This window comes from Bufo gargarizans, chromosome 3, assembly GCF_014858855.1.
Source record: "Bufo gargarizans isolate SCDJY-AF-19 chromosome 3, ASM1485885v1, whole genome shotgun sequence".
Taxonomy (NCBI): domain Eukaryota; kingdom Metazoa; phylum Chordata; class Amphibia; order Anura; family Bufonidae; genus Bufo; species Bufo gargarizans.
In genome coordinates, this window is record NC_058082.1 from 211,779,630 (window position 1) to 211,795,667 (window position 16,038).

At 40.2% G+C, this 16,038-nt stretch overlaps 1 protein-coding gene across 3 annotated transcripts in view; it reads left to right on the top strand.

Annotated features, from left to right (window-relative positions):
* ST6GAL2 (ST6 beta-galactoside alpha-2,6-sialyltransferase 2) overlaps positions 1 to 16,038 on the top strand; it is a 175,524-nt gene that overhangs the window by 143,018 nt on the left and 16,468 nt on the right. For all 3 annotated transcript variants that reach the window (XM_044286397.1, XM_044286395.1, XM_044286398.1), the window contains 3 exons: positions 4,220 to 4,317; positions 9,570 to 9,671; positions 10,222 to 10,396. In XM_044286397.1, the coding sequence (XP_044142332.1) occupies positions 4,220 to 4,317; positions 9,570 to 9,671; positions 10,222 to 10,396 (375 nt within the window). The remainder of the gene's footprint in view (positions 1 to 4,219; positions 4,318 to 9,569; positions 9,672 to 10,221; positions 10,397 to 16,038) is intronic.

The following is a 16,038-nucleotide window of genomic DNA, read 5'->3' on the forward strand; positions in this document are numbered from 1 at the left end:
CAAACTGAATAAAGTACTGTAGTTTTTCTCAAAGTACTGGTTTTACTCCTACCCCATTAGTCTTCCTAACGCCATTAGCAGAACATGTTATATTATGCAGGACAGAAGGAGCAACACAACCTATACCTCTCAGGGCTAGGTTGTCATGGGTGTAAATTAAGCCACGATAACCCAAGGGAGTGGGACATGAGATGAATGAAGGCTTCATCAGTGACCAGAGCTGGTACCGTTGCCAACAGGGCTGATGATCTCAGGCATACCCTGAAATATCCTTGCATTTGTTGAAGAGGCTGCTGTACAACTTGATATATTATGCTCCTCTTATATCAGTCCTTTGAATATGGCCTGTGATGATAGTGGAAGACAGTGGGTTGACTGGAGAGGTCATATTAAAGAACTGCTCTGAAACATGGTCACCTGTATCTGTCCCTGACATGGAATGTGTTCTATTGAGTCAGTTGTTAAAATAATGCACGTGAATAAAATGTTCCTAGAAATAAACCACAGCTTCTCACTAGTCTTTGCACTGAAGATGATGCCAAGCAAGTGTTGTCCACTAGAGTGAAAAGCGGAGCGTGAACTATTTGATGGAAATGCGATAAACACCATGATGGAGGACAGCCTTTGACGTGTGGTTGTGTACAAGTTCACAACTGACCAGTGAAGTTTAAGCATACAAGATGTCAAATAAAATCTAGGTGGCAAGTTTTGATCATAGGTTCTCTGATCAAAGCTACATGAAAGTAGCTGTAGTCATACTGCAATTTTTCTGAATATCGTGAACTTAAAAGGGTTGTCTCAGAAAAGAATATCCATTTATATAATTATTATTATATAAATGTACATATGACAAGGGGTATACATGCATAATACAGACATAATTAGAATAATTGTAATCCCTTAAAGGGTTTTTCTGACTCTTTTATAATTATTATTCCAGACTGCTTAGAACCTGTTAGAAAAACGCATGATTTTATATTATTATTTTTTTAACTATGTAAAAACTTAGGTAATAATGTTTTTTTAGTTCTGCTAAGAGGACTTTACAATGCAATCAAATGGTCACTTTTATAATGCTTTGGTATACTCAGTATTCAAAAGCATTATTGCCTGCTTGACAGGCTGTCTATAAGGCTACTTTCACACTAGCGTTAATATTTTCCAGTATTGAGATCCATCATAGGGTCTCAATACCAGAAAAAAATGCTTCCATTTTGTCCCCATTCATTGTCAATGGGGACAAAACGTAACTGAACAGAATGGCTTGCTCCAAAATGCATTCCATACCATTCTCATACCGGACAGCAAACCGCAGCCTGGGATGCTGAGCAAAATGGATGCGTCATGACCCACAATGGAAGTCAATGGGGACGGATCAGTTTTCTGCGACACAATAGAAAACTGATCCGTCCTCCATTGACTTTTAATAGAGTTCATGACGCATCCGTCTTGGCTATTTTAAAGATAATACAACCGGATCCGTTCATAACGGATGCAGACGGTTGTATTATCAGAAACTGAAGGGTTTTTGCTGAACCCTGACGGATCCAGCAAAAACGCTAGTGTAAAAGTAGCCTTAGGCTGTTCCTGTTGCACGGACTAATAGGCATACCATAGCAAGCCACCAGCACACTGTAGTCGTGTTTATGGTGGGGGGTTGAGATAGTCACCGAGGGAACCCTTTCTGTCTAATGGCCTGCCGTGGTTGTTGGAGACTGCTTGCGTAGACACAGCTCCTGTGCCCAGATGGTTACCATGACATACCAATAAATCATGGAGCCTATCCATCTATATCTAAGCCAGGGAGGCTTAAAGTGTAAAAAATGTGATGCATTGTCATTCTGACACCTTTCTGTCTTAGCTACCATTAATTCTTTCAGCAGTTGTAGTACAATAGCTTATCTGTAGGATTAGACTCGTCAGAATAACCTTTGCCCCCCATGCACATCAATGTGCTTTGTAGAGATGGCCTTGCGGTTCGCCCTGCAATCGTTTGCGGCGAACTTTGCATGTTCGCAATTCGCCGAACATGCGAACATATGGAGAAATTTGCGCCCGCCATATTCTTTTACATTGTGAAGAACTTTGACCCATGACACATCCATCAGGTGGTACAGGACAGCCAATTGAGACATTTCAGCACCCCCTACCTTATAAATAAACCTGATCTGGCCGCCATTTTACATTCAGTGTTTTGCCAGTGTAGGGAGAGGGTGCTGTGTGGAGCAGGGACAGGCTGTTAGGGACACCAAACGCTAGCTAATAGGGCCACAAATGTCCTTTTAAGCACTTGTATAGGTGTGCTATCGATAGGTGTGATACACAGAGGGGTGCGATATACTTATAATATACTTTTATAATGAGTCAAAAACACAGATCTATATAGTGATCACCTGGAAGTCCGGGGCCTAGGGGCTTACTAGGGCCATTTTTTATATAGGATAAGGTTCTGGACAGGGTCACTCTTATCAGGGCGGTTGGTCTGCGGTTAGGCTATCAGGGCCAGAATAGCACCCCCTGTAGGGCAATATCAGGGACAGTTCTTTGCCCACCCTGTCCTTCAATACCACATCATCATCTAGCCCAGGGATTGATGTTTTTTGCTTTCCCTCCTGGATTCATGGATGTGCACTGGAACCCCCCGGATTGTGGTAGGACATATGGTTTCTGATTTGGTGCCACCGGGCACCTGGCTTAGTGCCGCCGAGCACTTGTTATTGCCTACCACATCTATGCTTTTTGCTTAACTTTAATAATTTCATTTATTTTCATTTTGAGGGATATCTTTTCCATTCACACGTCTGCAAAATGGGTCTGGATCCGTTCCCCAATTTTGCGGAACGGGTGCAGACCAATTCATTTTCAATGGGGCCGGAATGTGCTGTCCGCATCCGCTGATCTGCACTTCTGCATCTGTGCTTCCGTTTCCGCAAAAAAAAATAGAACATGTCCTATTCTTGTCCGCAATTGCAGACAATGTTAGGCATTTTCTATTATAGGGCCGGCGATGTGCGGTCCACAAACTGCGAATGCATATTGCCGGTGTCCGTGTTTTGCGGATCCGCAAAACACTTACGGACCTGTGAATGGATCCTCATAGTAACATTATTAAAGGTTTATGTTTTATCTTTATGTACATTCTAATGGATTGCCTTCCTTGTACAATGTTATAATATACTTTCTATGTTAGAAAGTATATTATAGTGCATTTGTATTGTGCGGCAGTTGTGTGCGGTTCTGCTGCTATACTGCAGGTATATAGAGGGACAAGCGTTATTGGAACAAATAATTTCTACTGGTCTGATATACCAGTCGCCCCCCAAATTTTTTTATTGAAGCAGGGTGTTATATACCAATATACTTTCTTTATAGTGCATTTAGGTACTGTATAGTGCATTTGCGCATGCGCGTACGCATTGCCGATATTTTGCGTTGAAAACATAAATGAATGGAGATGGCAAATTCGAATAATACATCTGGTATGTAACTGTCCATGTTGTGGGACTATTTGTGCACTTCTAGTAATTATTTCTTTGCTGCAAATATATGCTGAAGGTTTTTCAGGTTTGCCATTAAAATGAATGAGACCCGCCGCAAACTTGCGGTTTGCAAACATTTGATTGCGTTCGCGAACTGCCCCGACAGATATTCAGCCATCACTAGTGCTTTGGTCACAAGTACTCTGTGCCAGAGGCATGGGTTTTCCTTCACGTTTGATACAGTAGATGCTAACCTGTCCATTCACCCTACGGGACCTTCCATTTTTGAGATCTTCATCTAGCCATGACAATTTGGCTCTTGTCAGAGTCACTCAGGTCCTTACACTTGCCTGTGTGTGTCTTTCTCAGCTCATCAGCTTCAAGAACTGACTGTTCACTTGCTTCACTAATATATCCAATTTATCAAGACTGTCACTTGAAAATTAGCTTTTTTTGTTGCTAACAATGACATAAATCGGTTAGTGAATTCCCTTAACCCCCCCCCCCCCCCCGCCCACATACACACATACACACATACACATCCAAACCCATAGGTTTTACTGTATGTCTCAGTTTTAATATATCATAGTTACCTGGTATGTTCTTTATTCATTTTCCATTTTCACTTGCTATGAGTTGTGGTGTACATTCTAACAGTATAGTGATATGGGTAACTTGTACCAATTTGTGTTCTTGTTATATGTATTGAACTAATACAGCCATCTTTTTACATTGTACAGATGCCCATGATGCTGTCTTACGATTTAATTCTGCTCCAACACACAACTATGAAAAGGATGTTGGAAACAAAACTACCGTGCGCATTATTAATTCTCAGGTAAGACTTTTCGTCACGCAAAACACTGTTGCTGGTGTTTAATGCTGACACTGTATTTAGTGATCGCCAGTTATTATTCTGTTTACTGTAGTTTAAGATATGTACCAAATTAAAATCATGGGTGTAATTTATTCCTGAAAATCAAGATGTATTTTAACTTTTTTAGTCTAACTGTCATTCTTTTTTTTTTTTTTTTCTTTTTTTCTTTTTTCTGTAAGGCTACTTTCACACTAGCGTTCGGGCGGATCCGTTCTGAACGGATCCGCTCATATTAATGCAGACGGAGGCTCCGTTCAGTACGGATCCGTCTGCATTAATAACTTTAAAAAAATTCGCAAGTGCGCAAGTAGCCTGCGCGGATCCGTTCAGACTTTCAATGTAAAGTCAATGGGGGACGGATCCGCTTGAAGATTGAGCCATATGGTGACCTCTTCAAGCGGATCCGTTCCCATTGACTTACATTGTAAGTCTGAACGGATCCGCACGCCTCCGCACGGCCAGGTGGACACCCGAACGCTGCAAGCAGCGTTCAGCTGTCCGCCTGTCCGTGCGGAGGCGAGCGGAGCGGAGGCTGAACGCCGCCAGACTGATGCAGTCTGAGCGGATCCGCTCCATTCAGACTGCATCAGGGCTGGACGGCTGCGTTCGGGTCCGCTCGTGAGCTCCTTCAAACGGAGCTCACGAGCGGACCGACGAACGCTAGTGTGAAAGCAGCCTAATGGATAGGGACAGTGTATCGTACATTTCTATTAGAAAAATAGCTGTAAAGTGGCCCATTTTGAGCCTAAGCAACGCTCCTCTGTCTTCTGTTTACATAACAGTGGAGACCTGCTCAACACTGACTGTGTTATGTAAACAGAAGACAGAGGAGCGTTGCTAAGGCTCAAAATGGGCCACTTTACAGCTATTTTTCTAATAGAAATGTACAATTTCTGTAATTAAAGTTCTGTATATTGCAAAAATGGTTAGTACCACTGCCCCTATCCATTACAAAAATAAAAAAGAATGACAGTTACACTTTAAAGTGTTGATGTATTTTCAGTTTATTTTTAGTATTGTGAAAGGACAGTCATTTTTTGCCTTTTTGTAATACACTTTAGTAAAAACAAACACCTTGCCCTAATAAAGTGTAGAGCAGGGGTCAGCAACCTTCGGCACTCCAGCTGCTGTGAAAATACAACTCCCAGCATGCACACTTGCTTGACTGTTCTCGTATCTCCCATAGAAGTGAATGAGCTTGCTGGGAGTTGTAGTTTCAGAACAGCTTGAGTGCAGGAGGTTGCTAATCCCTGGTTTAGACCCTCCCTAGCTGCATTCTAACTAGTGATGAGTGAATCGAGCTTCGAATCATAGATCCAAAGTCGATTCTTTCTAACACTTCGTTTTAATCCTGTACGGAGACCTGTCTCCATACAGCATGAAATTGTATTGCCTCCATTGAGGCAAAATATGTTTCACCTGAATTTGCATTAGACTTCAGGGGAATGAATTCGATATTCAGTTCTACATCTTTAAAAACAATTCAAATTCAGAATCCAAAGTCAGGTTTGGGACCTGCTGGTACCTCGGTCCCAAACCCGATTGGTAATTTGAATTGTTTTTAAAGATGTAGAACTGAAGTCTTGCGCGAGTTCGAGTAAAGCAAATTTTGCTTCAACGGAGGCGATACAATTTAATACTGTACGGAGACAGGTCTCCATTCTTCATTAAAAAAACGTGTTAGAACAAATCAACTTTAGGTCTATGATCCAAAGTTCGATTTGCTCAACACTAATTCTAACTTTAAACTGCAGCGACACCCAGTGGCTAATGGAGGGAACACAAAGTGGGTAATTCTGTAATGGACAGCTAGCTTTATACTTAAGAAATGGCACGTATATCTATCGATCGATCTATTTATCTATCTCATATTTATCTAGCGATCAGCTATTTATCTATTATCTATCTATCTCTATATCTTCCCATCTAGCTATCCTATAAATAGTGTGTATGTTATAAATAAGGTTCTTGTGCTGTAATGGACTTTTACTAAAGAATACTCTGATATATGAATGTCAAGTCTCGTGCTATTGATGTTGTTCTTTCTGTTTGTTATTTTATTACAGCAGCAGTACATTTTCTTTACCTGGTCTACATTAATCTTAATCTCTGTAATCTATCTTTGTGCCAAATCTGGCTTTTGACTGTGAGTGCTATAGGATAGGTTTCTTTCTAAACACATCTCAGCCATTCACAAGGGATATGCGGGTATCCGAGTCTACACATGTGTTAATTGTTTGTAAACCAATAGCACCCTCTATGTAGTCCCAATACCCAGGATCAGCACTCAGGGAAGGGACGGACTTGTAGAAATTCCTGTGTACATAGATTTTTACAAGCCCCACCTGCCACATGTGAAGATAATGAGGAGTAGATCCAGCCCTCAAAGTCAATATAAAATGTAGCCTTTATTCCAATATTGTTAAAACATAATTACACTGCGTCCATGAGCAGAAATCTAACGCCAATATAACGCATTACCAACCCCTCCGGGTCTGGCCTGTTCACATCTCATTTTTGCTGTACGTCAAGCGCATGTATACAGATATATACAACTTTGCGGTTAGCTACCTTTTTTTTTTTATGTATACGTTCCACGGATGTGCATACGTTTCAGTACTTATCTGCCCATTTTTTTTTTTTAACAAAAACTGTATAAGATTTTTTGAAACCTTTCTTTTTTTTAAATAAAGATTTGAAGTGTATCAAAGGAAGCTGGAAGTATCCGGATAAAAAAAAAAAAAAGGATACGTTTAACGTATTGTCTTTTGTTTCCATTCATTTCCCATTTACTGCAATGTGTAAAAACTATTGCATACACTACAATATGTCTTTATACATTTTTTTGCAGGGCAGAAAAGAGTGCAAAAATTAAAATAAAAAACGCATAAAGAAGCATAAACTGTGACAAATGGCATGACAAGTATGCACTTTGAACTACGTTTGCCCAATTATGGTCAGTGGGTACATCAAGCCATATGTTTCTATATGGTTTTTTTCTGTTTACAAACGTATCCGCTCAACGTACAGCAAAAAAGAGATGTGAACAGTCCCAGTGTCAGGAATATACCCATACACTTACTTGATCACCACACACCTTGATCACCAAGTAAATTGGAAAAGAACACACCTGTGTACGAAAGTGAAAAATAAAAAAATAAGATACATAAATAGTCATAAAAATACTAATAGTTTAAGATGAGATCGGTTTTGTATCTCTACCTCTTATTGGCATTTTAACCCTTTCTATATCTGAAAAATTGAGAAAAGAAAATATCACCAGTGTGTGTTTGTCTAAAATGCTTTGACACATGGAAGGATCCACTACTTTAATATTACCTGCACCATTCAGATGTTCTCATACTCTACATTTAAGCTGATGGCTGGTGCAACCTACACAGGACAAAGTGCAAGCAGTGCATGTTATGTTACTACTTTCACACTAGCGGCTCAGGGTTCAGCAAAAACGCTTCCGTTACTGATAATACAACTATTCGCATCCATTATGAACGGATCCGGTTGTATTATCTTTAACATAGCCAGGACGAATCCGTCATGAACTCCATTGACAGTCAATGGAGGACGGATCCGTTTTCTATTGTCTCAGATTGTGTCAGAGATGTGTCTTGCTCTGCATCCCAGGATGGAAAGCAAACAGCAGCATGCTGCGGTTTTCTCTCCGGTAGGAGAACGGAAGGCATTTTGGAGCATTACGTTCTGTTCATTTATGTTTTTCCCCATTGACAATTAATGGGGACAAAACTGAAGCGTTTTTTTCCGGTATTGAGACCCTATCACGGCTCTCAATACCGGAAAATATTAACGCCAGTGTGAAAGTAGCCTATTATATGACATTACTTGTGTTACAATTGATGAAATCAGTTATTTTATGGAATTTACCATCTATTGCACTTTGGATGTATTTGATCTGATAAACAGCATGATAAAAACCTCTCAGGTGTTACTGGTGGCCAAAAACACCATGATTTTTAGGCGCAGTACCTAGGCTAGGAGAAATAATATTAGAGCCTAAAGTTGGTGGCCTGCACAACCATTTTGGAAAATACGGGCCAGTGCTTCATCTTGCATTAATATAGGCAAATACTTATTAATAATCTGCCGCACCTGGGAGTATTGTACACTATGGGGACGATTTATCAAAACTCATGTAAAGGAAAACTGGCTGAGTTGCCCCTTTCCACCTTTTATTTTTGAGAGCTGGAATCTGATTGGTTGCTATGGGCAACTCAGCCAGTTTTCCTTTACCCCAGTTCTGATAAATCTCCCCCTATGTGTTGTAACAAACATAGGAATGTTCATATCCCGTTGTTATTTTTTCTTTTCTCTAACTTTTAATAAAAGATCTTCCATGGTTTTAACCATGTCGTCAGCATGGTTTAAAACCCCACTGGGATAACCTGTTTTGTCAACCCTTAATACCAGCTCTTTCACATGGAACGTACCCTAGCAGTATTTAGTGCTAGAGTGTTGTTACTGCAGTCTGGAGCATGAATGGTATTCCTCCGCATCAGCTTGATATACAGGGCAGCATTTCCCTCTTCTTCCTTTATGTAACACAGGCTACAGTAATCCACTGTCTTTGTTTTCACTATCTACAGTATTATTCCATACTAGTGAGAGTACATCATTTACATAAAGGTGGCCTGCACCATAGATAGCTATCGGCCTGACCCTGGGGTTCACTCATCTCAATAAGTATTGCCAACAGCTATTCCTTTCGACCCCCTCCCCCATACACATGCACACTCAGCTAGGCCAAGTCTGCATGTGTATCTTAAAGGGGTTTTCCGAGATTTAAATACTGAAGACCTATCATCTGGATAGGTCCTCAGTATCTGATCGGTGGGGGTCTGACTCCTGACACACCCACCGATCAGCTGTTTGAGAAGCCAGGAGCCCCACAGCCTTCTCACAGCTCTTCCTAGGCCAGTGATATCATGTTCATTAGTCATACGGCCTAGTGGCAGCTCATCCCCATAGAAGTAAATGGGGCTGAGCTGTGATACTGTGATGATTACATGCATTGATAGGGGTAGTGCAATTCTTAAACATTGCTAAGAATTAAAATATTTTGGTCAAGATTGGGTTTAAGATGAAGGTTTACATGTGATCCCATTTATAAAATAGCTTTTATTCTATTTTGTTGATGCTGCAGTTCTTGTAGTTTTAACAAACAATGTGTTTAATTGCAGATCCTTACTAATCCAAGCCACCACTTTGCAGACAGTTCTTTGTACAGAGATGTCACTTTAGTTGCATGGGATCCTTCGCCGTATTATGCTGACCTCCATATGGTAAGATGATTTTTTCCCCCAGTAATAATCTAAAAAAAATATTTTTACTTGTGATGAGATTATTGAGGTGGAGGGGTGTCCAGACTAGGCTGATAGGGACCTATATGGAGTCCCGCTGCTAGGGCCCAGCAGCATATTATCATAACTTGTGCATTTTTTATTGAATATTATTGTATGTGTAAGTATCAGTAAATGTTACTGATTTACCTATTTTATCTGCAGTGATTTTTTTAGTTAATACCAGATTTGTATACCTTCTCTGATCTTTTCTGACGTTGCTTTGAGATACGTCAGCGCACTCTGCATACATTTGTCTTTGACTAGCTGGGGTGAGCTGTCTATACTTGTCTTTTTTACAAAGCCGGTAAACTCGTGGCTCATGTCCAGCCAAAATGTAAGCAACAACACATCTGTACGGTGACAGTCGTGCATATTTTGAATTCTGCCCATGCCACTGCTGTTTGTAATGTTGCACTTTATAAACTATTTCCTAAAGCATTTATAGTCGCTGCAAGTTTTATTAAACCTTGCGCCTGTTTTTTGTATACAGTGGTATCACAAACCAGACTACAATCTTTTCCCACCATATGAACAACATCGGAAGAAAAATCCAAACCAGCCTTTTTACATTCTTCACCCAAAGTTCACATGGGAACTGTGGAAAATAATCCAAGAGAACAGCAACGAGAAGATCCAGCCCAATCCACCTTCTTCAGGATTCATTGGTAGGTTTGTCTGGAACATTGATTAATTACGCCATCTTCTGTACTATAATAATGGTGCAGTGCAGCTTTTAACTGTAACCTCAGCTACAATGTCTAATGGCCCCTATTGACTGAAAGGTAATTATACTAAACCAAATTAAAATCTTCCACTGCAAGCAAGTGCTGAAATGTTTTGTAAGTGGGAAGACTTCTGCTTCATATGGGAATCCATTAACTTTAAGCAACGTTACTGTGCCCAAGGGTACATTAAGAATGCAATGCGTTCCACAAGACAAGGTATATAGATTAGTCTTAAAGTGCTTAAGGCAATAAGAGCAGGAGAGCAATAAAAAGTATGACGATTAGTTTCTTCTCCAAATGTGGCTGTACTCATAGATAGCTCTCTTTGCTCCAGCTCCCCTCTTTTATGGAGCAACTACAGTAATTTACTTTGCAAATGTGAAACACTTAGGCCTCTTTCACACGGCCATATGGCTTTTTCAGTGTTTTGCAGTCTGTTTTTCACGGATCCGTTGTTCCATAATTTTTTTTTTCGTTGTGTTTTACTTTCTATTCCGTTTCTTCGTTCCGTTTTTCCGTATGGCATATACAGTATACAGTAATTACACAGAAAAAATTGTGGTGGACATAACATTTTCAATAGATGGTTCCGCAAAAACGGAACAGATATGAAAGATATACGTATGCTTTTCCGTATGTGTTCCATTATTTTTTTGCTGGCCCATTGGATGGAGTCATGGAACATGATTTGCGGGCAATAATAGGACATGTTCTATCTTTCAACGGAACGGAAATACAGAAACGGAATGCATATTGAAATGAATGGTTCCGTATACTGAACGCAAAAGACGGCCCGTAAACGGGAAAATAAAAACGCTTGTGTGAAAGAGGCCTTACTGAGATCTTCAGTATGGGATGTTCCCTATTCTAAATGGCCTCAAGGTTATGTAACTGAGAGTCTTAGAGGTGAACAGATACTCATAGAGGTGGAAGACTTTAAAGGGAATGTGTCATCGGAAAATTACTTATTGTTTAAATCATACAAATTTTTAAAGAATTTTTGGAAAAAAAAGTCATGTCACTATATAAAAATAAAAAAACCTTATATCTTGCCTTTTTTACACTGGTCACTAGGATTAAAATACTGTGTGGGCAATAGACACAATGAACAGGACGGGACCCCACTGACTTCTATGAGAGAGTTTTGTAGGCATGCTCTGTGACCTGTGCAGAGGTCAGGAGAGAGTAGATAAGCTGTAATAAGGCCCATCAGCTTATCTATCCTGCGTTATCTATATAGAGGTGTTACTGGTCATTGTAATTCTGCCCGTGGTAATAATGATAATAGCTACTGATGAGTAACCTGTTTAGAACAGGAAGTCATGACCTATTATTAGACCTAGTGGCCAGTGCACAAATTCCAGGATTATGTATATTTCTTATTAATTATAGATAGTGGCATGGGAAAAAAATAAACACAAAAAAACATATGTTTAACGTAAACAATTGATTTAATAATGGGTCATTGTCTGATAACACATTCCCTTTAACACCAAATGTAGTTCAGATAGCAGAGGTTGCAATCTCTTAAAACGAAGACTAGACTGGCCATAAAGAGGAGAAGTTGAAAATTCTACTTTGACAGGTAAGCCATGCAGTTGAATGGACTTAAAAATGTGATCAAGTTATTCATACATGCATATTTCTTTGTGACATTACATATATTTTTTTTTAGAAAAATTAATGGTCATTTTTTTCAGTTTTCTACAAATATTGAGAAATGTCCAAAAGACATGTGGCATAGTTAAGTGACCCTGTAAAAAGTGAACGGGCTCCTTTAGGCTAAAGACACATGTGCAGTCCCATTTCTAACTTCAGTATAAATTGTACACCACAGCTAACGCTTGTATGCCATCTAGTCTTTAGCTGTGGATGAGGCAAGTCCACTCTGTGTCATACGTGGAGTTGCCTTTGTTTTTGTTTTATATTATACTAATGTTTCTTCTCCTTAAAGGGAAAGTCCTGTGTCAACCATTTGAATAGAGTGATCATCAAGCATGCACTTCTGCATTCAAAGTCTATAGAACTGCAGAAGATAGCCAAGTACTGTGCTCGCTTGCCTAACTTCAGCAGTCCTATAGATTGTCAGTGGAGTGGAAATGTGCATGCTCAACTGACTCTAACAGTCAGATCTTATCCCCTTCTTATTATTGATATACCCTATAATAATCTTGTAAGTACAATTTCAGTATCTCCTTGAATCCTCCAGGATTGTCTTCTATTTTGTTTCTAAGATCAAGTTTGGATATTGCAAGCTTTTTATATAATGAGATTTTAGATCATATTACAATACACTATCAGTGTTTGTGTGTATATTCCTGGAACCATATTAGTGTCTACAATATGACTAGATATAGCTTGCCATGCAATGAAGAAAACAATAGCTTCTCCCCACTCTGCGCTTTTTTAAAACGATGTTTCCTCTGAAGAGCCGTTCTCTGCTTTTTAGAGTACAACATTTTTAAGTACAATCAGGTAGCCTTTCGCTATTTCATGCCAAAATGCTTGGGGCAGCTTGACCCTCTGAAAAGGTTCCCTTTAATCTCCGTTTCCATTACTTGGGGAATATACCGTACAGATTTCTAAATGCTTGTTATATTATAAGCCATCTTTACCATACAGTACAGAGAGTGGCACATTGTACACTTGTGCACATGCACGTGTTTTCACCGAAGGTCTGATACCTAAAGTTACAATTCTTCCTCCAGTTTTGAGGACTTAAGAAATGTGTAGAATGGTAAAGTATGTAACAAGCTGCAAGGTTGTGACTTCACCTGAGGCAAGCACTTAACGCAAGGCAGCTGTCGAGTAGTGATGAGCGGATGCTCATATAAAAAGAAATTGACAACAATGCCTACTAGCTATTCAACAGCTACCGGAACCTAAGGTGATGACACCAATTACAGCTTTTTCTTATAAAAAATCCACCTGGTGGGATGAGTATTAAATCCATATTGTCAGCATTCACTAACAGTATTATGTTGTACCTTTTCTTAGCATGCAATCTTTCTCCAAAAATGATGATATGAGAGAAAAAAATTGAAAAATAAAATGCATAAATTGAAAATGGCTGCACAGAAAGGAGTTATTATAGTGGCAGTGCCAATGGGTGACAGTCTCCTCCCTCTGAAACCACTTAGTTGCCTCGATCGCTTTTGACTGCAACATCTAAGGAGTTAAACGGCTTTAATCTGGCTCTTCCATGGAATTCACCCTTTAACCCCTATATAGGTATCTGGACCTTACTGCAAATTAGAAACCAGGCAGCTACCTCCTAGGATAGTCCTTGTGTAGTTAGATCCATATATATGGTTATAGATCCATGCAGTTCACAGTTAACGTAGACACTGGAAAGACTTGCGTATGGGATAGTGTTCAGGCACACAGAAGGCAAGCAGGCAAAGAACTTAACTGGAGCATAAACAGACAAGTTAGATTTTGTTAACTTACACATGAACTGAACTTGGAATTCAAATTGTAGGAGCACACAGGCAGGATAGAAACAGAACTTGGAGCATGGCAGGGTAAATGCAGGTAAATTGCAATAGCACTTGACTATCAAATACCTTTGCTGGCCACCAGGGAACCTAAAGTTTAAGCACCTTTTGCCTGGAAAGGATGCCTGAAATACCCAAGGACCTTCAGCCATTGGCTGGGGAAGGCTTTATAAGTGTGCACACTGGCCCTTTAAGAGGACAGAGGTAAGCATGCGCGCCCTAAGGGAGCATCGGGCAGGAGCATGGAGTCAGAAGCATGTTGAGGATGCTAGGGACCCGGTTACCGGATGGTTAATGTGCAGTGTCCACACCCACAGGGGGCAGAAGGCACAGACTGCAGACCTAACAGCAATGATAACAATGATCTTTATATTTTTTTATTTTTAATATGGGGAAAGCCGTGTGATTTGAAAAAAACAAATATATATATATATATTATTTTATTATTATTTTTATTTCTAATTTTAAAAACTTTTTTTTTTTACTTTCTTTAACTCCCCCTAGGAGACTTTAATATCTGATTGCCTGATCACTTCTCCTGTGGACTGCATTGATTTACCAATCATTTACTGTGCTCTTGTGGAGACCTGCCATAGGCAGTCCTTCATTGGAACATACCTGTGGCAGGCCTCGGAATCTTCTGAAGGACAAGGCCACCATAGAAACTGAATAACTCCCTTGATCTCAGTGTGGAGAAACTGCTTGGGTCCAGGAAGCCCAGCATCCTTGCCTCAATATTCATGACTGGCGTTTCACAGACAATGCCTCCAGGTGTCTGTTGTGTAAAACAGGAGGCACGTGTCAGCTATAACACCGCTAAGCTTCTGAGCCGGCATCATGTTTTAGGCCTGGGCTACACTCCGAAGTTTTTTAGTGTGACCTCAGCATTCTAATAGTGCTTGCGGACACACAAATAGAAAACACCTGCTCATTGGTTTCCTTAGCAAAGTGCGTCTTCCCAGTGATTGGATGCCGCCAGACCTGTTGCACTCACTTGGACAATGTAGATAAATGATCCAGCACTTGGTAAAATTGTAAATCTTCTCTTTATTTCAATTCATGTTGATAAAACAAACATCCATATAGCAATTATATCTGCAGCCACATTTTGTGCCTTAGCAACACTTCCTGTCTTCTCCCTTCTGCTTACTTAACTGCATGCAGAACACTTCATGTTTTTCCCGCACACTTAACTTAAAAGCATTTGAGTATACCCCGCCAGGGATGACTCTATATATGGACTCAACATGGGACTCCATATATAAAGTCAGGCAGGCATTAGACTCTTGGAGCAGAGACTCTTAAGCAGTACAGGGGCCCCTAAACTCCCCATAGCATAGCAGGGCCTGTGATCTGTATTGCAATTGTAATACACATAGCAGGCCAGTGACGCACTGCATAGTAGAAGGCAATTGATCCACTGGGAATTCTCCTGGTGGGGTGCATAGCCAATCCATCACTGGTGTTGTATTAACCAAGCCATTCAGAACTCAGCTGTCATTTACTGATGCAGCAACAATTGTCCATAGTACACAGGCAGAAAAACGGTTATTGCAGGTAGCCTGTCACTGCGGAAAACAGATTAGCGGTTGACCAGGATTTTACTATTGATGGCGTATCCTTAGGATAGGCCATCAATATCTGATTGGGAAAAACAGGGGGGACCAACACCCTAGCAGATCAGCTATGTAGCTCAGGTGAAGTGAATGCGAGCGGTGCATTAGTGACCAGCTCAGTACACTACACAATGGATGGAGCTACCACCAAACAGATCAGCGGGGGTGCAGGTCATCAGAACACCAATAGTAAAACGTGGACAACCCCTGTGTAGCCTGATTTACACAACAGTATTCTAGCCTGTAACTTACATCGATATTTTGTAAGAAAATCAGTAGTAGGTCCAAAATACGGAAAAGGTGCAAAATAGGTTTTTCTCTATAGGTTCCATTCTTGGTTTTGGCTTCCAAATACTGAAACTAAATACTGACCAAAATACTGCCATGTAAATGAAGCCTGAATAAATATATGCACAGAAATAGAATAATGTATATGTACGATCAGTATGCTACTTTGTCAGCTGCAAAG